Source organism: Nannobrachium achirus, assembly GCF_963921795.1.
Source record: "Nannobrachium achirus genome assembly, chromosome: 20".
Classification (NCBI taxonomy): domain Eukaryota; kingdom Metazoa; phylum Chordata; class Actinopteri; order Myctophiformes; family Myctophidae; genus Nannobrachium; species Nannobrachium achirus.
Window position 1 is genome coordinate 40,758,700 of NC_137827.1, and position 26,323 is coordinate 40,785,022.

Genomic DNA, 26,323 nt, shown 5'->3' on the forward strand with positions numbered 1-26,323 from the left:
TCCATAGTTTTGTGGTGTCCGTTTTTAGCCAGAGGAATGTTTTCCGTGCAAAACAAATGCTTGCAATGGATTCAGAATCATGAAAAAAACCCTAGTTAGACCCCTCACATGCTACTTAAAGAAGATTTTTGGGGGGTCTTTTTTCCCTGTATAGTAAGTGAATGGACCCAAACTTGAACCCCCTGATCAACCTTGATCCACTAAATATATAATTCACAACTTTTAATATGTTATTTGGATGACCCTAAGGATAATAAAAAACCTTGAACCATTACTATTGCAATTTCTTTTGGGTCTTTCTTTTTAACTTAGATTGACTGGCCTACACTGGTTTCTAGTGTGTTTGTGATTCCGTCATTGTGTTACAGTGTGCAATGCATGGACATGTTGCCATTCCGTTTCAGCGTTTTTTCAAAGTACCCTTCAATACAAATATAGAGGGTATGCGCGTGACATCATCATCATACCCGGAAGTTGTGCGGGAACGCCTACTGAGTGGCAAAAAAATACTTTCTGGCCTTGACAGCCCATACATCCAAACAGAAAATACCTATCTGATAGCATTAAACAAAGTTACACAACGTTAAACTCACTTTGCAAATCACTTTGCCACTCGATTTGCCATAATGATTTAGCTAGGGCGCCCGAGTCGGCAACATTCGGGGTCGCCACAGCTCCAGAAAACACCCACTAAACTCTGAAAAGTGATCAGTCATCACTTTTCATCACTAAACCATCGTTTTCTGGGGCCATTTATAGCCCAAGGAATGTTTTTGTGCAAAACAAATGCTTGCAATTGATTCAGCATCATGACAAACCCCTAGTTAGATCCCTCACATCCTACTTAACTCATTCTCTGCCAAGTTCAACTTGCCTTGCACAGGCACTGCCGAGGATTTCTGACGATTTCACTCATCTTGAAGGGACAATTGCGCATTGATGTTGAGGCATAAAATAACAAAACAAAGGCTTATTGGAAAGGCCTATTCGTGCGCTTTCCATATATGTGTTGTTGTTTGTTTCAAACATGTTCGCTTATCTCAGAAAGTGGAAAAAGATAGGGCATGTTATGGGCAAAACACAGGCTGCTGAGAAGACATTTTGAGTAAAAGCATGTTTTAGTTTTGAAAATGGAATAACTTATGAATAAAATATGATTGCTATTATAAACTATACCTTGCTGGAAAGGCAAATTCATGCTCTTTCCAACGCTCCAAACTATAAGTTTCAAAGATGTTCGCTGATCTCGTAAAGTGGAAAAGTATAGGGTATGGTATGGCTTCTGAGAAGAGGTTTTCCTTTTTGGAAAATTGAATAAATCATGAATGAGCAATGAATACTATATAAACTATACCTTGCTGGAAAGATAAATGTGCCCTCTTTCCAGTGCTCCAAACCAGATATTCTGTTGTTTAGAAAATTGGCCATGTATGACCATTTTTTTACAGACTTTTACATTGAAGTTCATTCACATAGTAGATATTGTGCTATTCAATAAGTGAATGAAGGCCTCTGTCACTTGGGGGCGCTCTCGCTCTCCTTCTCTCTGTCCTACTGCCAAAAATACACTCTCTAGTCTCTACAGGTGCACACATATAGACATCAAAGGGGGCTTGAGTCTCTCGAATAACCCTCTGTCTAGAATAGGCTGCTGGCTGCACCTAAAATAGCTGATCTACAAGCTCTCAATGTGTTGCAACGCAACACATTGAGAGCTTTTAGAGCTAGTAGATTTGCTATTTTCTCATTTTAGGACATGTCAGCCCTGCCCTCAAAAATCCTCTTCCCTGCTCTACAAAGCTAAACTTCTCTGCACTCAAAAATAATTTACCTAAGCTTTGATTCCTTTTAGTTGACCTTACATCAGTCAACTGTAGGCCTACTGTCATGAAACTGTACCGTTTGATTGATTGATTTAAATAATTGTCATCACAAAAAAAAGGCCCCTATAGCCCAACTAGATGTGAGCAGCCCGAAGGGCCGCGACCCTCTAGTAGCCCCTGCACTGAGACGGGTTTGTCTGCAGACCAAAGATTAGGGGCGGATTGTGATGGGGGATGCTATTGGATAGTATGAGAATTAATCTTTTTTTTTTTTGGTCCCTGGTTCTCTTGGGGGTCCGGGGACCCCCAGGGGGCGGATTGATTCATTCTCATACTATCCAATAGCATCCCCCATCACAATCCGCCCCCTAATCTACTATCCAATAGCATCCCCATCACAATCCGCCCCCTAATCTTTGGTCTGCAGACAGACCCACTTGCCTGCACTTAGGTTTCTCTTTAGTCAGAAATCACATGGCCTCTTGGTTAGGTTGCCGTTTCCTCAGAAGTGTGTGTGTGTGTGTGTGTGTGTGTGTGTGTGTGTGTGTGTGTGTGTGTGTGTGTGGGGGGGGGGGGTGGGGACATCACGAAAGTTTTTCACTTCGACGTGCTGTGTTGTGTGAACATGCACCCGACATGTGCATTGAAGATTGAAGGATTAGGAGGATTGTTATGGATCGTTATGGACGTTTCATTGTGAAGGACCCCCACAAGTTTTGTTCGAGAGATTTGTTAGAGAGCTTTCTAGTGAGCTGAATCAAACTCGCGCCATGCAGCCATGCCTGCCTGCAGGCTTGAAGGGAGGAGAAAAAAAAGAGAAACCGATCACTTGTGTAACCATCTGTTTGAGCTGTGGACCCCCGGGGATTACCGATTCCGTGTAGGCAGGCATCCAGGGAGGGACCGGGGACCACCAGTACAGATCGCACTGCCAGACTGTCATGCAGGGACCCCCAGTCACCCCCTGCAGCTGGGTGGCTAGGACTAAATAAACCGTTTCTACTAACTGCCAATAAAATACATTTTAGAGCTACTAAAGCCATATGGATTCAGCGACCGTCATGTTTCAGGGCTTATGGATTACCGACATGAGGTGGATTATAAGATATCAGGTAAGGCTATGTTTTACAAGCATTTATACAGCGATCTGTCTGTGTGTTGTTGTTGTTTTAGTCTGAGAGGCTAGAGAGAGGCAGTTTTTGAAGGGACTGAATTGAAATGATGTGCTTATATATGTGGTGGTCCAGGGACCACTGAAACAGACAGCGGACCACACACACACACACACACACACACACACACACACACACACACACACACACACACACACACACACACACACACACACACACACACACACACACACACACACACACAAACGCTAGCACGCCCACACACAAGCTGCGGCTTTCTGGTTACCCGTCTTGCTCTCATTGTATAATTGGTTTCAGGTTTCTGAGAGGAGGTCTTTCTTTTTGGACAATTTAATGATGTTTAATTTCATGTGAGGCTGTGCACTTTTGTTTAATGTTGTAAAAAACACTGTCAGACTTTGAGGAAGTGTATCATATGTTGTGAGAGGCTGGATAAGGCTTAGATCTTTTGTGTACAGTGTGTACAGTAAAAGACGTCCAGAAAGACGTCTGGCACCGACATCCCCAGGGGAAAAGACGTTCTGAGGACGTTTAGCAGGGAGTGAGTTAAATACCCAGAAAAAAAGTGTTTTTCTGGGTATTTTCCTCCTTTATTGAAAGTCGATGAGAGCCCAACTTGATTTGGCCACTGTGGCGACCCCAAATGTCGCAGACTCGGGCGCCCTAGCTAAATCATTAGAGCAAAATGTTGCGCTTTTAGACTAATTAGCACTAAATTACCATGTCATCTCCCTACTATAGCCGTTACAATATTGCATTTGATACAGTTACCCAACCCAGTGTTCCCCCAAATATCTTGCCCTTAGAATAATTGTTTTTGCTGCTATTGCATCAACCCTACAGTAGGCTTTCAGAGGACGTTTGTATATTGTATATTCTTTGGTCCACAACTTTGACCACGTTGCATTCACACACGTGCAGTACATGTCTACATGAGACCAACTAATGTTGTCCTTTGAATAGGGGTTCAGTGATTCTTGTCATTGTCAAACCCTAGTCTGTGGTAAGCTGCCAGCTGTAGAAATGCAACCACCATCCACCAAGTAAATACAAATTCTTCACAAGATCATACTGTTTTTGCAAAGTTTATTGTGTAAAAAAAAAAGAAAAAGAAAACACGAACATTTCAACCTATCCTAGGCATTGCTCCATCATACAAAAGACCCATATAGATAGGTAAGCTTGACACAAGTAAGCTACTTCTGTGTGTATTGTATAAGCATTTGTCATTGCATGAGCAATGATACATCTTCCCAGCCTCATTTATTCACAGAGGCAAAGAGAAATTTGATCATCACTTTAAATAGAGAATTCAGCCCTATACTTTGCCATAGGATGGACATGTTCTGACCTACAGCAGCAGATTGGCCATTTACACTTATTTTTTTTTCAAATTTGAAGATTATGACATTGATGACGTGAAAATTATGACCAAAATAAGGATGACAGGTTTAAAGTAGTTTAAAGTAGTTAAGCCACCCTAAGGGCGAAAAGCAGAGATTGACACAATATGTCGATATATGGGCATTCCCAGATACATATGGGCTTAATATTGATGACATCAGGGATCTCCATATAATTATATGGGCATCAAAGAGACAAGGAGTCAGGACATAATTCATTTGCAAGTGTGGTTGCCGTGACGCAAGTCACACTTGCAAATTAATTGTCTTGGCCATATATGGACGCACATGAGCTGCAGTTTTTTTTTGCGTCCGAAGGTCCAGTAGTATGTGAAATGGCACATGATGACTTTGTCCGTCTGGTAATATGAATAGCATAAATAGATAAGAATCACAGTCAACAAGGTACAGCAACAGAGAACCAAAGAGTATAATAGTCCGGATTTTCCAGACATTGTGGGGAGAGTTGGGTCAGCACATAACATGGCAGATTTGTTGCTAACGTACTTCACCTTTATTGGAACACTGTTACAGTAAAAGAGTTTAAACCATAAAAGGCTGCCATTATCTGCTTGGCATAGGTTCCTTTGCAGCAGAATAAATTTTACTTATAATTCCCTCTGCAGTGAATTATACAAAACCATTCACAGCAACTGTGTTCAGTGGCTGTGATTTGTCCATGAATGACATGGTAATTAAACAGTCTTAAGTTATATAGTTACAAAGTCTTAAATTTGCTAATAAGACAGTAAATAGTTTGCATCATATGAAACAGATCCATTATCTCAAAGGAATGTAAAAATGTGTCTGGGTGATTAAGCATGTAATTATACACATAATTATAATTACAGAGCATGTACCGTATATATTTCACAGACAATGTGGACAATGACTCATTCAAATGACTTCAAAATGACCAAAATCTCATCTGTATTACAAAAGGACTGGGCACGTTTCATGTCGAGTCATCAGCCTGATGAAACGAGTATGCATAAACATGCATACCGCGACACTTCTCATTTCCTTCTCTTAGAAATAGCAGCAGCGTTGCTTGTACAATTTTCTGTTTTCCGTTATTTTCTCTTAAAGTAAAAAGCTCTAGTCTACTCTACTTCTTCTCAAGATAGACTTTTCTTTGCAGACGCAGCTCTGTTTTCTGCCTTCACTTTCTCAGGTTGGACACATTTTCGCTTTAAAAAAGCAGCAGTTTTCTGCTTGCACTTTCAGGATCATGCAATCTTCTCTGTATAGAAGCAGCTGTATTTTCTGCTCTCACTTTTTCAAGATAATGTAACCTCAATAGCGGCAGCTCTGTTTTCTCTACTCACTTTTATAGATTTCTCAGTTTACAGAAGCAGCCCTTTTGTTTTCCGCTCTCAATTTGTCAGCCTTCATTTTACATTAATAGCTCTGTTTTCTGCTCTCGCCACAGGATCGTCCCCTTTGCGTTTTTCCCCCTGGAGCTGAGCTGGGGCCACGCCCAATGCGGAAGTGCTTCTCCCGCTGTTTTGGCAAAGTATAGTTTATTGACAAAACCATGACGGAGGCACGCCGTCTCAGCCGACCTTGATCCACGTGAGACACCCCCAAGTGAGCGGTGTCAAGCGTTGCCAAGGTCGCATGAGCCGACTCGGCACTCTTACCAAGTTATATGCCTTTATAGACAATAGTAAATATTGACCAGGGGACTGCTTCTGCTACTGACTGTGGCTCAAAGGGACTTCTCCCAATGATAGACATAGAAAGGTAGACGCCTCCTCCGGCTCTGGGGCATTGGTAAAAGAGGACTGGCATTTTTTAAGGCGAGCTTCCTGAATTCTGAAGGACGCTTCCTTGTGTGTCACAGGGGGGGGGGCTTTTGGTAGGCCAATCAGATGCGGGACCCCCTCTTTCCCAGAGGCACTTGCTTTGGCAAAGTAAACGTTTTTCTCTTCATGCCAATAAAGCTAGAAAAGTACTGAAAGTACCGGAAAAGACAAGCTGTGATTGGTCAGTAGTCACTTTGAGTGTCAAGAGTGCCTTCAACACTTCCGCCAGTCCTGTTTTACCAGTCACGCCAATGAACTGCAGCGGCAGATGAGGTATCTAGCTTTTTATATCTGTGCTTGTGCAAGCGCGTCCTTGCACAAGCTCCTCCCCCTATCTCCTCAGCTCCGGCGGGAATAGCACACTTGCGTCTCCTTCTCTTCATAGAGGAAACTCTACTTTCTACTCCAACGCTCGCAGAATGAAGTAATCTTTTCTTTAAAGCCACAGCTCTATTCAATGCTCTCACTCTCTCAGGATGGAGTAATCTTCTCTTTGAAGAAGCAGCTCTACTTTCTGCCCTCACCTTCTCGGAATGCAGTTGCCTTCTCTTTGCAGACGCAACTTTGTTCTTCGCTCTCACCTCATCTAGGTTTTTCGCCCTGAATTTTCTGCTTCTTTCTCTTAAACGTTCTGTTTTGTGGCAGTTTATTTCAGTTTCAGCATACTTCTTTCTGCAAGCTGAATTGTATGATATGCCGAGATGGATTGCAATACTCTTAAATGTTCTCTCGCATCCCCTACATTTTTGGCTTAGAATGTTTCGATTTAAGCCTGTGGTGCTAGGTTTCATCATTTCCTGACCCTGTTCTATCCAAATGCTACTTTCCCTTTCTGATTCCTCCAACTCCCTGTGCAGAAAATGGATGAAATGAATGGACATACTGCGGATGCCTTTCCACCAATCCTCAAGGAGCTCAGAGGTCCTTTTCAAAGACTCATCAGAAGTACAAATGAAATTCTCGTAATGACTTGAGTTCCAGCCAAGAATGACAGGATTATGACTGAACGGCTCTGCTCCAAAGACCGTGGCAGGGATGACTAGGATTGGCGTGGGCTGGTGTCTGTTGTAGAATGATTTGTAAATGAGTATGTGCAGCCCAAACATGTGAGCTAGACCAGGCAGGACATAGTCTTCAGCATCTGATGCACGGCCACCGGAAGTTCTGAGTGGTTGCAAGAAATCGCTCCACTCTTTGTCAGATAGGCCGGACATGGCCTGCGCCTCGGTGCATTTTGCAAGCATGTCCACCAGCTTGTTCCTCCAGTACGTAATCGTTCTGTCAGGGTCTCGCAATGGGTGAGTGGCGAACTCAGCCCTGAAGTTCAACTGATTCAAGAAGCTCTCAAACTGACAGCTTCCCCGGCACAAACTGGCCACCCCAAGTCTGACAGGAGCCCCATGGCTAGCTGCCATGCCCAAAACAATTTTGTTCATTTCATCCGTTACCCTCTTCTTCAGGTTGCTCACTTTCTGTAATGCAGCGCGTGTTTCTCTTCCCATGTTATCCTGCAAATGAAAAACAAACAATTAAAAATAAGCGTGATGTTCAATAAATAAATAACATACATACATATGAATTTCAAAATGATTTGACCTGGCAAATTTTGTTTCTTATATGTCATTACTATCAGTCACATGTCACAAGTCACACAGGAGCTTATCTCCCGTTTCTGTAGCTTGAGTCAGCTTGATGTACAAGTACACCCCCTGGACATGACGCTAGTATGTTGCAGAGACCCAGTCCAATCCTTAATGCAGAGTGCCAAGCAGTGAGGCATTGGGTCCTGTTTTATAGTCTTTGGTGTGATCGAACCCCGACATCCCAATCTCAGGGCGGAGACTCTGACCACAAGGCCACTCAGCTGGTTATATTATATCCCTCCACATACAAATGAACACTGCTGCCCAGATAAAAGATAAATGTATTTCATTTGAAATTCTATTTTCAATTGGCTCATCTACATATTACATTTTGTTGCCATACACTACCGTTTTATTTATTGACGTCATAATTTCCTAATAAAAGATGCATGCTTTGCTTTTTGGTCACCTTTTGGTATTAGATTGATTGCTGGGTCAGTTTCACAATCAGTAACTATTTTAATTGTTATATAACAATCAATAAGGTGCGAGTGATTCAAAATGTTAAATGACAGGAATTCTACTTTGTCTCATAATGAATAATAAAACCGTTTAAAAACATTAGTAATGACAGGACAACATCATGAGTAACACTGCTTTTAATATGAAAGCAAGCAAATATACTGATTATTGTTATCATTGCATGCTCTATGCATACAAATACAAAATAAATGAATACTTGAACATGGTAAAATTGGATTTCAGAAACCGAATTATTTAGTGTATTTTCACATTCAATTAAATAATATACACTTTAGAAGCGCTGTATTATGCAACAGTAAATCTTTTGAAATGCTAATAACCTAAAACAGACATCACTGAAACCTGTTGATCTACAGAGTAGCTTGTTTGGAAGGGGCACAATTATTATTATTGTTATTTTGACACAGCATACTGTGGTTTGTTCGATTTGCCACTGGATTCAATGCATTTCAGTACAGTATGAAAATGAACTCTTGCAGAAACCCCAAACTTGCTTGATGCGTAATCCAACAGTGAACTTTGTTGTGGGTTACTTTTTGTCAAAGTTGAATTGTTTTAATGCATTTTAAAGCACATATTGAAAAGTCTTACCAAAATAACATGAATTTGTCCAACTTATTTGCCATGCAATTATATTTAGCCAACATTTGTTTATGTATGATATATGGCCAAAGCTATGAATAAACAGTGACATATTGACACCTGATTTATACTGAGACTGGTGTCTTGCAACAAAAATAACAGATCTACAAACTCATGCGTTGCATGGTGATGCATTGTGAACTTGTAGATCATCCATTTTGTGTATGACAAGTATGAATAAGGCAGGGTGATAGGTGTGCCTCCAGTAGTCACACCCAGTGTTGCAACAAAATTGCAGTTTTGTCGCAAGACAACAGGCCATAAGTCAATTATACACAGACTAGTAACGTTAGACACAAAACTAAAGTTACTCACCATTCGTTGTATGTCCATTCACCGCATCTGTCTTGAGGTGAAGTTTGCCAGAAAAATGTTCTCTTTTCTTTTGTTGTTGTTAAGAAATAATATGCTGGTACCTCGCTTGCACAAAATAAGTATCTGATATTGTGCTTTCTTTGGTTCTAGAAGCAGAAAATATGTGCATTTATTTAATCTCCATAGACCCCAAAATACTTTTTTATTAGGCTACACAGACAATCATTTAAGTTGTTAGATTGAAGCCTTCTGTGTAGTCTAAACAGCTCCCATAAGCTACCCCCCCCCCCCCCCGCCCCCGCCGACAACCCCTCCCCCCAGACCAATGGGGGAGCAGGGGGGGAGAGAGAGAAAAAGGAGGAAGAGAGAGAGAAGAAACATGCAGCTTTTCTGTAGCCGTTTCTGTTTGATGTCTGTACTATTTAGTCACCTTTGATGTTTTGGACGTGCGACAGATGGGACTCGAACAGTCGGTTCTTTGTTGCCCTACTTCCTGAAAGGGGTGTGTCACAGTGACGTACATGCCCTTATTTGGATAGAGTTGTAGGCCTAATAACTTTGGGGAATACCCTTCAGCTGTCAGAACTTTTAATGTGCATTTGGCCTTGATCATTCATGTTTATCTTTAGTGGCGCAGCCAGGATTGTCATTATTAAGTGTCATATTTGTTAAACAAAACAAGTACAATTAATGTCATACTAAGGTTTTAAACTGATATTTTTTTTCAGCACTGGCCAAAATGCCAGTGTTTCGCTAGTTGATTAATTCTTTGAATTTAAGTAAGCTATTTCTATGGACCAGAGACTGCTAATAAAGATTGCATTAAATTGAATCTGCTTACTCGTATAACTTATTGAAACCAAGTGTCACAATAACAACTTATGTTATGGTTATGAATCACCATAATGCCTTTATTAAAACAGGCATCAGGAGAAAAGAAAAGGAGAAACACGTCAAAGATTTGTTTTGTATTGTATTAGGGAAAACACAATCAAGACTTCAGGTGCAACTCAAGCAGTGAAATGTAAACAATATCGGACAGGAATAACACTGAATGAATAAAATGAAGTCACTCTTAGTGCCAAGTGCAAACTTTACACAGTCATTATTGCACAAACCTGTATGTGGCAAAATACAATCAAGATTTCAAGGTGCAAGCAGTGGAATGTACACAAGAATAATGTAATAACATTAGAATAAAAAGATAATGGCACAACATATACTTAGACTGTCTTCCCTAAAATAGCACATTGTGAGCTTGTAGATCTGCCATTTTCACAGAATGTTCACCCCGGAATATGAACAGGGTTTGTGTGGAATAGGGGACACTTATTTGCCTTGTTTTGCCCTCATTTCCACCAACCACTCATCTCTGGATAGAGTCTCTGTCTGGGGGCAATACACTGTTCCCTGGAACTGGCTGTGTCCAGTGGCATTAGAGCGCAACTGTCCACACTTTTTACATTTGTTCCCTTGCACAGTACGGTTATATGGCCTCTTTGGAATGGCTGCAGCTTCCGTTGTGGCAGGAGGTGCAGCAGTTTGTGTGTTGGTGCCCTGTACGACTGGCACAGAAACTACTGATACACCCAAAGCTGGTCCTGCTGGGGCGAGGATCTGAGGTGTCACGATGACTCTGGGTGGTGGGATCATCTGAGGTGCCACGATGACTCCGGGTGTGACCAGCTGAGGCACAAACACTGTGAGTCCCTGAGGCGCCAACAGTCCTGAGGCGGCAACCTGGGGCGCCAACGGTCGTGAGGTGACGACTTGGGGCGCCAACGGTCGTGAGGTGACAACTTGGGGCGCCAACGGTCGTGGGGCGACAACCTGGGGAGCCACAGGTCCTTGAGCGACAACCTGGGGCGGCCCCTTTGGCCGGATGGGACGTGGTTGCCGAGTTGAGCTCCGTTTCGCCTGACCTGCTGTGTTCTCCGGCAGATGGTACCGATGCTCCGGTAGCGCTGGCCTGGGTTGTGTAACAGGGAGCACTCCGGCCTCCCGCAGAGGCTCACTTGACACAGAGATCGCCGGAGGTAATGCAAATGCAGTTTCCTGCTTCGTCGCCTTTGCATTGTACCAGTTTTTAATGGTGCACTGGTTCAGATCTACCAACTGCAACTCCGTCTCAGCCATCACCCTTTGGTTGGTCACGACCATGTGCCTAATGTTGTGATACGCCTTCAGTATTAAGGCCCACCGTGACATAGTCTGGTTGCTTGTCCTCACTGGCCTTGTGTGGAGAAAGCAGAGACGAGTTATGATGTCCTCCACCAGCCGACAGCAGTCAGGTGACTGGGCAGGGCCTCCCCCAGGGCCTAGCACAGAGAGGGTGGCGATCTCCACATTGGGCACGTCTGAATGTTTTCTTTTGAAGCTTCCGCGTGCTTCCGTCTGCGCTTTCTGCTTGTCAAAGTCATCAAGGTTCTCCCACAGGTTGATTATGCGCATCTCCTGCTGAGGAGTGAGATGCAGGGGGGTCTCAGTCTGACCCCCAAGTCCCACCAAGTACTTTGCGAGTTGGTCCACGGCCTGGGTTCCAGAGGCATTTGCGGCAACCGCCTAATATAAAAAGAAAAGAAAAAGAAAAAACATGGTAAATACTCATTGACCATTAATGACAATTGTGTGGATTTTATGAAATGTGTGTTCACAGGTAGTCAAAAATAGTGATCCCTTAAGTGGCTGTGAGTGGCTACCATCTATATACACACCTTCGCTGTCGGGTGAAAATAGCAGATCTACAAGCTTGCGCCTCGCATGATCAGGCGTTGTGAGCTTGTGTATCTGCCATTTTCACAAGACACTCTTGTATGATGAAGTAGGAACAAAAGTTGAAATATGGATACAGGGTGTCTGCCTGACAGCAACACTATTCTAAAGTCGATCACACTCGACACTTACCATATCATCATCTTCAGCTTCAGGGGACAAAGTGGATGCACCCGAGGTCATTGAAGATGTAGCTGTAGGTAAAGAGATGGGGGGGGGGGGGGGGGGCTGTTAATTCTTGCCTCATTTGTTGGGGTCTGAGCCAAAGTAAGATGTATTTTTCACATCTCTGCTTCACTACAGTACCAAATAAGTGTTGTCAAATTCAACCTAAAAAACTGCAGCCATTTGGATATTACACTTACCGGGAGCAGCAGTGGACGTGATACCAGATGACGTTGAGGGACCAGGAGTTGGAGAGTCTGGAGCCACGAGGACCTCATGAAGCAGCGCTGTGACACCAGATGAGGTAGAGGGGCCAGTAGTCAAAGAGACTGGAGCCACGAGGACCTCAGGCAGCAGCATTGTCATGTCGTTCTCTGCGAGGTCAGAGAAACCCTCATCTTCCTCCACGTCATCACTGTGTTCCTCAATTAACTCTGGGTTCTGGGTCTCCAGTGATGCAGGGTCCATATCTTGTGGCACCATACCAGTCTGCTGGAAAAGATACTGCACACCTATGAGCTCTCCTGAAACAAAGCATGCAAAGTGGATGATTTACTAAAGTTAATACATTTAACATTTTCATACAAAGTGGATGTTTTACTAAAGTTAATACATTTAACATTTTAAAAAGCAGAGTTGAATTACCAATGTGTTCACAAATGCTTACCAGTGTAACGTGTTGGTGGACAGAAGTCCGGTACAAGCTTCTTGCCGAACAACTTCTCGTAGTCCAAGTTGACGGAGTGAAGCATTTGGCCAGAGTAGCTGCGTAAAGCAGATGGTTCCGTGGACCGGGCAGCTTGAGCACGGTCCTGGTTCCACCTATGCAGTCCATCCAGCAGGTAGATCTGGAAGTTCAGACTGTTGGCACTGGTCCCTAGAAGAAAAATATTACATAAAAAAATATTACATTTAAATATGTAAGTTATAATGAATATGCTTGGCCTATGCAACACATGAAAAAATAAAATATGACAAGACAAACCTGGTATGAATCTGTTCAGGTAGAGATGAAAAGACTCAATTGAAGTAGAACCTCTGGCACATCTGTAGGTGGGTAGCCGCATTCCTCCCTTTGTGAGCTCTCCCGTTTTGGTGTATAGAGGGGTCCTCTGGGGCTCCTCTGGGGAGTCCTGGATGCACTTGATGTGCTTTTTCTGGACCTGCCAGGTGCGCTTCATCCTCTCCTTGTCAAACAGAGGAACGCCAAGGGAGTCATTGCCAACATCCCCCATCAACACCTTCAGCAAGTTTTCTAGCAGCTCAGTGGTTTTCTCCACACCACGGGTCTTCCTCCGGCAATGGAGAGCCAGCTCCTCCCTGGACAGGTGCCTGTCTACAATGGCATCAGTAAGGGGAGACACATCTAAGGATTTAAGGACCTCCCTCTTGGCTTTGCGCAATAAAGCCAGATCAACTGGATCCCACTCAAATATGCACTCCGACAGACGTGACATAAAGAGCGGGTACAGCTGGTGGGCATCCGTGGTGCATGGGACAGCCAGGCGGCGCATGAAGTGCCACACATCCAGCTGTACCAGAAGGTCTGGCCACCCGGCAAATCGGATCTGCAGCTTGGTCTCCTCCGATTGCTCTGTACAGCAGCCACAGTCCACATACAACACTTCAGGGGGATCCACACCGGCCTGCTGGTACCTCTTCACCAGGCCTTGTGCCATGTTGTCCAGGCCGCTTCCCTCATTAGCAGTCAGGACACTGATGAGTATCTCGCCATACTCGTTGGATACAGAGGTGAGCCAGTCCGCTGTTGCCTTGGCATGTCCTGACAGCTTCTTTGTGATCTGAAAAACACAAAACCAGTCTCTGTTAATCTTAACCGATCCACATACATCAGCAACACATTTTGAAAAGAAACATGAAAAAATAAAAGGATTCTTAACCTTTTTGGTCGAGTCCAGTTTCAGGAATGTGCCAAATGTGGAGGTTATTCTGGACTCAATCTCCCCCAGCCTCGTCAGAACATCCTGGCAGTAAACAGATAGGAGCCACTTGGTCGACACAGGCACTGCAGGAGCCGCTGGAGGCTCTTGGATTACAGCGGTCACTAGGCTCTCCTTCTTGAAGTCCACACACTCTGCGGTGTACCTCGCAACCCGATGCAGCCACTCCTCTGAGTGGTTCTCGTGCAGCTGCTTCAAGACCTGTGTTGGGCTGTTACCCAGACCCCTCTCCCGAAGCAGTCGGATCACACGGATGTCACACGCATACCTGGTGGTCATAGACAAGATACATCAGTACAAATATTTCACATATTTTACATAATTTACAAGTTGAGAGAAAAGAGACGCTACTCACTTTTGTGTGCAGATGACCCGGAACTCTGATCTGTACGACTCGTGCAGTTGTTGGAGGATAGCTTGGCTCCAAGACACATGGCTGGCCTTACATTTGGAGCATTTCAGAGTCTCCCCCACCATGTAATAATACCGGTCCAGATCCAGAACCCGTCGTACCCTCTTGTGCGTGCCTCCTCCCGTAAGTTGGATTCGATCGCCATTGTCATCGGTGCAGTCATTGGTGCACTTCAATTTAACGCTCCACAACTTGTAGGGCATCCAGCAAAGAAGTGCATGTGCAAAGAAATTGTCTGGAGTAGGAGGCTGGCCTGTACGTCGTCTTGGCTGTGGTGGGAAGTACCAGAGCTGTCTCGGGTAGCCATCCTTTAAGGTAACTCCTTCCTGCTTCTCCCTAAACAAGGCCTTTGAAATCCAGGCATGGTCTTCAAGTGGCAAAACCTCTGCCCACTGCCTATACAGTTTAGGTCTTCCAGTGCCTGCAGTCTAATAACAAAAACAATGCATGAACACACTTTGTAATTGTAAAAGTTGATGCACTCTACACAGTAGGAAATGTTAAAAGTCCTTACCGACACAGTAGCAGTTGCTACAGGACTGGGGACAGGCACTGAAGAATGAGCAACTGTCTGGGGTTCTGGTGTTACTGCGGGACTGAGCACAGGAGATTCTGTGTCCAGAGCCTGTAAAAGGGGGGCAAAGATATTCATATTTGTTCAGATTAATAGCATTTACAACACAACCTTAATGTAGGAGTAGATATATAAATGTGTATGAGTGATATGATTTACTCACCGACACAGCTGTGCTGGCCGCAGAACCGACACCAGTGGCAGTCGGACTGACTTCACCGATTGTAGGTCTAGTGCCAGTGCTGGATGCAAGGGTCTGTAATGTAAAGCATTCAGTTGGAACAAGCAGTGCATAAAATTAACATTTGTGTGAGGAGTGAAGTGAAAACAGCTGCTATTTGTTCTCAATTTACCGTGGTTGATCTTCTGGCTGTACCGAGATCTGGCTGTACAGTACCATGACCAGTAGAAGGACCTGGTCTTTCAAGCTGAAAGGCAATAAAGCAAAAGGCATGAGAGGACTATACTATTAAACTACCATTCAGTGTGAACAAATGCTAAACATTCAGTGTGTTAACTACCATTGAAGTCAGCAGCCGCTGGTCCGCAGCACCTCCCACTGGGCCTTCTGTGGGAGTCTTCTGTCCTTCTGCGGCAGTCTGATGGCTCGCGGCTGGCACCTGTGGACCCGTAGACTCTGCAACACTTGTTGTGGCCGGCTGTTGTTCCATGACAGAGTAGATACAAATACACATTAGTGATGGGCAATCCCGTTCATATCAGTGAACGGATCATTTCGTTCACGTTCACGGTAATGACCCGTTCAAAAGATTCGTTCAATTGATTAGTTCATATCGCGATATTCCCTTAAAAAACACAATCGCGGGAGTGTTTTTATTACGTCGCGAGTAACGAAAGTGTGAACGACCCATTTCAGGGATTTGAACTAATCGTTCACGAGTCATGCTAATGATTCGAATCTTATGAACGAATCACTCATGAATGAGACATCACTAATCCACATTATTTTGCACACACACACACACACACACACACACACACACACACACACACTCTTACTATAGTCTTTAGCTAGTTACCTCCAGAGTGTGGAATCCACACACGCAGTTCCTCACTTGACCAAAGAGTGGTGTCTGTCCTCTGGTCTGCAGCAGACATTTCTCAATCTAGAAAAAAATAAGTTGCTCATTTGATTAAACGGATTACATTTATTTATTGAACCTAGACTTTGATACATTGTATACACGTTATACACAGTATTCATACAATATAATAATGCCATACAATATAATAATGCCATACCTTTTTATAGATGTCATACCACTTCTTCTGCTTGGTATTTGGTTTTTGTTTGTTACCCTCCTGCCATTTCCCTGTGCTGGCAAACGTCTTCATCCGTGCCTGCCACTCCGCCTCTGGCAATGGCTTGTGCGACTTTGGTGCCTTTAGAAACACAAATGCATGAATATGTTTTAATGCATGCAATGAAAACAGAGTGCATTTGCTATACATCAATTCCCATCTTGTGTGATATGCTTGGAAAACTGCTAATTAACCCAGTCACATTATAAATAGCCCTATGTAAGTATTCTTACAGTGTGCATTTCCTTAAATGTGTTGTAGTGGTCAATGAAGCCAAAGGCCTTAAGGTCACAGGCTCAGGAAAAGCCACTCTTGACTCCAGCCTGACAAATTCCAGACACAGATCTGATTTAACTAAATAAATGGATACATGACACAATGAAAATGCATTCTATACTTTCAGTGTATTGTAGACTATTGTAAAGTGTAGTCAAGAACTGTACTGTCATGAAACTATTGTACCTTTTCCCAAAGCAAACAGTCTTGAATCAAACAACAGAAGCTTCCTTCCCCCTCCCCCACTGTACTGTACTGGAACTTTACCTTTTCCTATGCAAACCTCTAATAGTCTACAAAAACAATAGAAGCCCCCTTCCTCCTCCCCCCCAAGTCCAGCAAAGGCCACTTAGTTATGAAGTCATAAAACGGATTATAAACAAAAATTTTAAAATAAATGGCTGATACATGTAAAATGTATTCTATACTTGCAGGTATAGCAAATTATTCTACTCTGCATTATCGTGAGACAAACAAACCACCACCACCACGTATGTGGTGGTTCTGGTTCAATAGTCATTCAACCAAATTAATGCACGGTATATGCATGCCCAAGCAGTAAAATAAAATATATATTCATAGCATATTAGTTATGTCATGTCCTAATCAAGTATTGTATGTATTCGTTAGTTTAATCATGATAGTTTAACTTCACAAACAAACAAACTTCTGTGGTCCACCCCACCATTCTGATACAAGCTACATAGGACAAACAAAGCACCATGTGTAGTTCTTCAATGTAGTTCAAGTCATTCAACAATACATCCATATCCATAGCAATGAACTCATGTCATATCCTAATCCAGTACTGTAGTTATTCGTTAGTTTAATGGTAGTTTAACTCGCATCAACTGTGATAGAAGCTGTAAATGACAACACACTGCAACGGGTAAAATGTACTTTTTTCGTTTAAATCAACTCACCATGCCGTCGTCCGAGTGTAAAGAAAATACAGTGTTGTGTCCTGTTTATCGCTGTAGCATCCACGCTGGCTGAAATGAATCGCCGATGTCCCAAACAAACACACATCTTCAATCATTGTGGGCTGCACTAGAGGGAATCCCGAAAACGATTGGTGCTTCGAATCCCCCCCATTGGTAAAAGCTGTTTCCATTGTTGGAGGGGGAGGAGCGGCTATATTGCGGGGGGAGGGGAATCTCACAAGCCGAAGGTTTGAGGGAGGAGTCGGAATGTTGGGGATTGTTGGCAGGGGGAGAGACGCCATTGGCTGCCGATCTGGGGCCTGGGGCCAGTGCAGGAATGTGGATCAATGAACTGTCTAACCACTGTGTAACGGTGATGTTGTGAGCATTGCTGACAACAGAACAAGCTACTCTCCCCTCTTTTTTGAGTTGCCTTAAGCCCCTTTTCAACTGCAGCTTTAGCACCACACTACACCACATAAAAATATCTACATTTTCCATTACACAAAAGTACCCCTATCGGTAAGAAACAAGTTGACCCTTTTAACTGTAATTATAATACAATATAAATTTGTATTACAACTATCCTAAATTATAATACACTATAATGGATTATAACTGTGATTATAATACACTATAAAGTATTAATGTGTTACTATGATAATTATAATACACTATAATAGATTATAATAGTGGTTATAACACAATAGAATCTATTATCATGTATTACAACTATATCCTGGTGGTCTAATGAAAAGTCAGTGAGTGATCAGTCATTATGAAGTGTTTGGCCCTGTTTGGCCCAGCTCAGACCTACTCCAGAGTGGATACTTTTTAGTACCACGTTTAGTACCACCTTCACACCACTCTACCCAGGTCCTTGTAGTGGAAAACCTGGCACAAGTGGGCGGTGTGGTGTGGGGAGTGGTGTGGTGCTGAGCCTGTGGAAAATGGGCTTTAGACCAGTGTTTCTCAACCACTGTGCCTGGGGACCTTTGGTGTGCCCCTTGAAACTGCTTGAAAGCCAGTATTGTATTTATCATTTTAAAAATGATTTAAACGAGTGAAAACAGCCGATCTACAAGCACACAACGGCGTTGTCTGTACATGTATCCAGAGGTCCCTGTTCCCACCCACACTTTCACACCACAGGATTTAGACTTCTTTTTTACAGGCGGTCCATGAAGGGAATGATCTGCTCACCGATCGACTGATACTCTTCAGGATCGACTGCCGACTGGAAGGTGTTCTGCAGTGCTTCTAACACTGGTCTGATTTTAAAGAGCTTATCAACATTTTCTGTCTCTTGATTGGAATTATCGACAAAGTGAAGGTACCTCATAATGTTCTCAAATCGGTTTATTGCCATGGCGTTAGCAACCAGATCGAGACGTAGCCCTTCCTCTGCCGACCAGTAAGTTCTTGATCTCGGGGGTCTGACGTACGACACAACCATATTAATTACTAGAAATATCTTCATTTCGTTTCTCTTATTAACTCACTTACTGCCAATTTAAAATGCCCCTCGAGTGGCACTAGTGCCAGAAGCCTCCATAGACTCCCATGTAATTTATAGTGCACAGATCATGCACGCCCATGCACAGATCATGCACCATGTTTGTGCAGGCTGTTCACAGCTTTCAAACAAAAAAAAAAGATTGGAAATCCGTTCAGGCATTCATGATTTATCAGCCATAATGTTTTCTTCAGATGTAAACAAAAATGGCTGCCATGTTTGAAAGATGGGGTTGTATGGGGGGTGGAACATGCATTTTTTTTTTTCTAAGTAAAAGTCGCCCAAAGTCGCTTGGCAGGGAACTCCATAGTGAGAAAGTTGCTCTAAAAGTCGCCTGGCACTGTATGAGTTAAAGAGCTGGGCAGACAGGGAGTTCCATTGCTGTTACTGAACAAACACTATAGCAATGACTACTAGCAGAATATAGTTCTTTGACCTTTTAACAAAAACCTTTTGGATTTAACCAAAACAATATCACTTATCCTACCTTTAAGTTAAATTTGCCACAGTGGCAGTGGCTTTTCAACATCACTGGACCATTGCGGTTACACTTTTTCTTTTCCGTGTGAAAGAAGAAATGAACGTGCGACTGTGAGGACACAGTCTTTTAACATCAACGCACCGTGCATTCCATGGGTTGTCAGAATAAACAGTAAAACAGGCAGTGGTGGATGAATGAATTAATACCTGGCAGTGAATGTGTTAAGAATTATATTTCCCAGAATCTCAGTGTTTCTCTCACACAACCCTGTTTCTGCATGTATCCCCATGTATGTGTTTGTGTGTTTGTGTGTTTGTGTGTGTGTGTGTGTGTGTGTGTGTGTGTGTGTGTGTGTGTGTGTGTGTGTGTGTGTGTGTGCGCGCGTGCGCGCGCCCTTACCTTGGTTGTGATTCGGCAGACGCTACAGGCGGGTTTCTCGGGTTTCTCGGCGGGTTTCTCAACAGGTTTCTCCGCAACAGGTTTCCTCTTGCGGTTGAAGACAAACAGACAGAAGTGGCTACAGAAGTGCATGTAGTTGTTGGCATCTATTGGAGCCATGACCAGATCCTTGGCCTGGGTGATCTCCCTGTACACAACATGAAAAAAGAAGAAAGAAAGAAAAAGAAACCGTCACAGAATATACAAATCTTATGCAAAAAAATTAAATAAGTTACAGGTCAAAATGAATGAAACAAAAAGCACTAAGCAACAGAACACACATCATAAGCAAATTTGTATAAAGCAGCAGTTCTCAAATATTGGGGTCTTATGGGGTTACAAAAGAAAATCCCTCATGATATCCATCACAACCTTTGAGATCCCCTGGTTTAGAGCGTGCTCCTCTAGAGTGGCTATGACCAGAACACCAACACACAAGGATGTAAAAGTGAATAGGAGTCCAAATAAAATGGAAAACCTGAAGTAATATAGATAGAAAGACAGATATGCAGACAGACAGACATACTTGAGGCACTGGTAACAGGAGCGGGCTTTGCTCGTTGTCGGCAGGTGGCCAGTCAGACACACGGTAGAACAGAAGAGCTGTGTGGACCCTTTTCTCTGGAAGGCCGTCTGGCCCTTGAGCAGCACCTACACACATCCCAGCATACAACACATCATTAGTGACATGTAGAAGAACAGTGGCTCTCAAACATCTGGGAAGAACCCCCAAATCGATATGAATTTAACCCATTTAGAACGGGTACACATTTTGTGTATCATTATTTTATGCTTTAAAGCTATACTATGTAAGTTGCTCAACTAGTGGTCAGTAGCGTTATAGCAAACCACGGTCGCGTCTGCTTTTTTCGGCCGTTTTTCGCCGCGGACCGGGCCTTCAGACCACAGCGTCCGCCTCGCCTCGCCGAGACCTATCCATAGAGGTCTTTCGTGTCCCTCTACGAGCCTCGGTTGAGGAGATACATGCTAGACTCCTAGCCCATTGTAAACACTGCAGTGTATTTCCTGAAGAGCTCGGCAGTGTATGATCTGGGCTTTGATTGGCCGGTAGGGAGACACGTGTACAGAATGATGCATATGACGTAATTTTGCCGGGAAAAACAGCCCCGGTCACGGCCACCAGGGCTCAGTAGAACACATATAAAGAAAAGGCTTTGGGAGCTGAAATGAACAGAGGGGGTGTTCTAAAACTTTAGAGATTTAATAATTAGGACAATTTTAAGATTTGTTTTATTAAAAAAGTTACATAGTATAGCTTTAACTATTGAAAAATAGCAGATATACAAGCTCATCTGCGAGCTTGTAGATCTGCTATTTTTGAAAAATCGTGAAAATTTGAATTTTGACCCAATTCTAGTGTCTTTTGAATCCTTCTAAGATTTTTTGAAAAACCTATGTTTCTATGTCAGCAATCTGGCCAGCCATCGTCAAAGAAAAGGTCCTTTTCACTTAACTGGAGGTTCAGTTAGTCTGTTCTTTAGAGACTACCATGTCAGTGGTTCTCAAACCTTTTCATGTGAAGGACCCCCAAACTGATATGTATTTGGCCACGGACCCCCATCTCAAAATATCTATTTCCAGGGACCACCCAGAAGCAAAATTTGAGTTACAAACGTTTGCTTTGAAAATACATAATATTCAAAGATTTGCACACATTTTCACGACTTTTTCAAAAATAGCAGATCTACAAGCTCGCAGTGAGCTTGTATATCTGCTATTTCTCACTGGTTAAAGCATTCAATAATTCTAGGCCTAAATGGGTTAAGTCATGGCCCCACCTCTGACAAGACGACATTCATAAGAGAAGATTAGTGTTTAAAACATTTTTAAAAATGTTTCCAAATGTGCAAACTGTGCCGTCCTAAAACTTCTGCAAATCAATCACCGTCATTGCTTAGTGGTAAACATTATGCTCACACTGCTCGTACGTCTGATGGCGAGCAAAGTGAAATTAATGTTAGTTAACTTGCAACCCCATTTTTGTTCCAACGCCTTCAGGCTCATGGGATGTAGAAGGCTCCCATCATTGTTTGTTAGTATTTTTTTACAGTTTTACACTTTCTACTTTAAAGTGGGTGAGGGGAGGGAAATTCAAGTCTGGAAACAGAAGGCTTCCATCGTTCTGAATATATGAAAGCTTATAAAACGGATTGTTCTGGTCCTTGATTATGATTGGCTATGATCAAAGCCATTGTAAAATACTATAAACACATGACCGAATTACATCAGTATAACAAATACGTTGTTTCAAAGTGCCAGATTTTGTGTGAATTTTGATTTGCTGGTGGGCTATGGAGCAGAAAAGAAGGGATCAAAATTGAGAGAGAATTTGAAGAGCTGGAAAAGCAACAAAGCCACATGTCTATGTGTTGCTTGGCAACCATTCTCTGCAGAACTACATTGCTTGGCAGCAGAATGATTATTTGTTATGAATACATTTGCATTTGCAATTTATGGTACTGTGGGTTTATTTTATGAAACCCTGCCAGGTATGTAGTAGTAACTGTTTTATAAAACCAATTAACCACCCAAGGCCATGGCTTCCAGTTATTTTACCACTAACTGTATCTAGCAACGCCCTTAGCTGTTCTAAGATCACTGTAAACCACAACATGCTGGGGCCTGTTGCTCTATACCAGGGTTCCCCAATAGGCAGCCCGCGGGCCATTTGCGGCCCGCAGGGGGCTACTGTCAGGCCCCCACCAACCCCAGTAATAATGGTGGTATAAGAGCAGCATCAACACTAGTATATCATCATTGTCGGGTGGAAAACCTGTATCTCAAAATGTGTACGTTCTTTCGCAAAGTAAAGCTCTGCTTCATCACATAAGGCCGTCGCACAAAAGTAGTGAAAACAGCAGATGGCGAGGCGCTGTGTGCTTGTAGATCGGCTGTTTTCACTAGTTTAAATAATTTTTCAAATGATAAATGCAAAACGAACGGTTTTGGACATTTTCACCCGACAACGACGATATCCGAACTGTCACTGGAGTAGCGAGAACGCCACTGTCGCCCCCTGCAATGTTGTGGCCCTCGGCTTGGTACCCTAGACATAATTCGGCCCTTGGGGACAACTAATTGGGGAGCCCTGCTCTATACTGTAGATGTGAGGGTTCAAGACTTTATTGTCACATGCACTTACAATACATGCAATACATGTTGAGGCTGGGCGATATATACAAAATCAATTATGACGATATTGTGGGGATGACTATAGGTGCTTTCACAAAATGTACACAACGAGATAGGTAAAGGCAAATACTAGTAGTACAAGTAGCTAGAACAGTCAGTTAACACAGAACAGAAAAAACTTTACTGTAACGCAACCTTTAACACATCTGGTGCCAACCCCGAGTTTCCCGAGTTTGTATTGATACCAACGCTGTGCCAACCCAGAGTTTCCCGAGTTTGGGCCGTTTTTGAAAAAAAAAAAAAAAAAAAAAAATTTTCAAAACTTTTTTTCAAAAAAATTTTTTGGACCTCCAGAAATGTATTAGGCATGATCGCGATCACGAAATTGCATGTTTAACCCCCATACCAACCCATTCTTTCAAACATGGCAGCCATGTTTGTTTACATCTGAAGAAAACATAATGGCCCATAAATCATGAATGCCTGAACGGATTTCCAAGCGGATTTTTTTGTTTGAAAGCTGTGAACAGTGTGCACACACGTGGTGCATCATCTAGGCATGGGCGTGCACTTTTTACACAATTGCACAATTACATGGAAGTCTATGGTAACCATGGCAACGCGGGACATTGGCCGGAAAAAATCATTGCAACATAAGTGTTAAAAATAAGAAAAATCTAAAATACATTTAACGATATCCAAAATATGGCATCAATATATCCTTATATTTCCCAGCCATAATTGTTGGCCAAGTAGAATAACGCCTTGTTCTTCTAACTATGTGGTCGTCCCTAACGTCCCAACCTGTTGCGTGTGTCCGCATAAATACATATTTTTAGCACATAAATGTACAGTTTTTGGAAGCGAAAAACTGGGTAAGTAACAATATTATCTTAATGACCATTATCTAGGGGCAATATGCCTACGGCACTGCACCTCTAGGACCAAAATAAGCATGGATTATAGCAAAATAATTTTTTATGACTTTCATGATTTGTGAAACTGCATAAAAGGTGTGCACCATACACTAGCGTTTGTTTCATAAACAATTGACCAAACTGTACGTACTTGTAAAGGTGATGAATAAACGATAAAAATGATATAAAACACATTACAATTTGGTATTATTAAAGGGGAGATATAATGGACTGAAGTCAAGTGTCCTTTCTTTTTGTGCTGAGTTTATAACTCCATGGTCCAAACTACTGAGATCAGTCATGGTGAGCGAGAACTTTAATCCATGAATACGAGTACAACATTACCTTTGAACAACCACTGCAACTGACGCTGCTGGCGGTTGCGGGCGGCGGGGGTGGTGGTTGTGGTGGTGGTGGTCGGGGAATCAAGTTTGTTCTCATCAGGTTCTGGGCAACGTTTTGGGCAACGACTGGGGCTCTGATAGGGATAGGTGGCAGCCCCGCAGTCTGAATAAAGGTTCCTCTGCCTGGGATGAAAAAGTGCGTGGCCGTGGCTTGGACTGGAACTGGAGCAGGAGCTGGAGCTGGAGCTGGCACTAGAATAGAGAGATTATTAAAAAAAACATTAGTCTTTTTTTGGATACCAATTATAATGACATTGATTTATTTATCATTACCCTTATAAAACCCCTGTGAAATTATTTGTAGAATGTCCCAAGATATATTAATTGTACCAAAGTCCCGACGTCACTCCGGCTACCCCTGGGTCACTGAAGTCTTAGATTGTGTCATTTAAGAATTGTATTCCAAAAGTAAACAAAATCAGCCCCGCGATTCTGTCAGGGAATGTGGTTCTGTGTCGTTTATGATACCGAGTTACATTTGATAACGTCTCTGTTTGAGGAACATTTGTTTATTTCCGTACTCTATGAATAAATCGATGGGATTTTCATAACTCTGACCCAGGGGGATAGCGGCCTGATGTCAGACTTGGGTTCTCTAAAGGCAAGCAGCAGCCACACAGTTACATATTCATATCACATGAACTCCAATCACATGCATTATTGACGGCAAATTGTTATCATAATTCACAACAGAAAGATCCTATGAACTCACCTGTTGGAGCAACAAATGAATTTGCTCCCCCCACAGAGTAGACATTACTTATCTTCAACGACTCCTCCTAGGAAGAGGAAAGGCACAAATTGTTAAGATTCAGATTAGGGATGTCACCAACGGTTAATTTAGTAACCGGTTAGCCGTCAGCATTAACTCATACAGTGCCAGGCGACTTTTAGAGCAACTTTCTCACTATGGGCTTCCCTGCCAAGCGACTTTGGGCGACTTTTACTTAGAAAAAAAACAACAAAAAAATTTTTTTTCAAAAAATTATTTTTTTCAAAAAAAAAATTTGGACCCCAAAAAATGTAGTAGGCATGATAGAAATCGCGAAATTGCATGTTTAACCCCCATAGCAACCCCATCTATCAAACATGGCAGCCATCTTTGTTTACATTTTAGGAAAACATAATGGCTATTATCTCAAGAATGCCTGAACGGATTTCCAATCTTTTTTTTTTGTTTGAAAGCTGTGAACAGCCTGCACAAACATGGTGCATGATCTGTGCATGGGTGTGCATGATCTGTGCACTACAAATGACATGGAAGTCTATGGAGAGGGCTGGCACTAATGCCACTCGAGGGCATTTTTAATTGGCAGTAAGTGAGTTAACCGGTTAATTAACGTTTTTTAATTCTTTTTTCAACTTTTTTTCTTTTCTGCGCTGTTGAGATGAGGGTGCAAATGCGCCCAAAACATGATCGCCCCCGCCCCAGGATCAAATCCAGCAAGTACTCCTAACCATAAAACACTGGGGGCGAGTGTGTTTTGGGGTGATCGTTCCAGGTACCTCAACTGTGCTCTCTCTCTCCTCGTCGCGCTGTCGTTTGGCGACAGGGCAGTGTATTCTGGTTGGAGAAATCACCTCACGGAACACTTTCACCATGACAACACTAATACCTTGGCATAATATCTTTGGCTATCATCTTGGAGTTGGCTGTCAAATCATCTTTTCTGCACGTGCAGCACAAGTTCGGCGAAGTTTTGTTTCACGGTTAGCTCTGGTCCATAGCGTTAGACC

At 42.8% G+C, this 26,323-nt stretch overlaps 1 protein-coding gene across 1 annotated transcript in view; it reads right to left on the bottom strand.

The window, feature by feature from the left end:
• The window catches only part of LOC308306448 (zinc finger MYM-type protein 4), a 52,802-nt gene extending 27,441 nt beyond the window's left edge, over positions 1–25,361 (bottom strand). The window contains exons 1-4 of the mRNA XM_080751454.1: positions 25,299–25,361; positions 24,528–24,778; positions 20,639–20,763; positions 20,074–20,260 (exon numbers count right to left, since the gene is read on the bottom strand). Of these exons, the coding sequence (XP_080607580.1) occupies positions 20,074–20,260; positions 20,639–20,763; positions 24,528–24,623 (408 nt within the window). The 5' untranslated portion in view covers positions 24,624–24,778; positions 25,299–25,361. The remainder of the gene's footprint in view (positions 1–20,073; positions 20,261–20,638; positions 20,764–24,527; positions 24,779–25,298) is intronic.
• Positions 25,362–26,323: the final 962 nt, after the last annotated feature.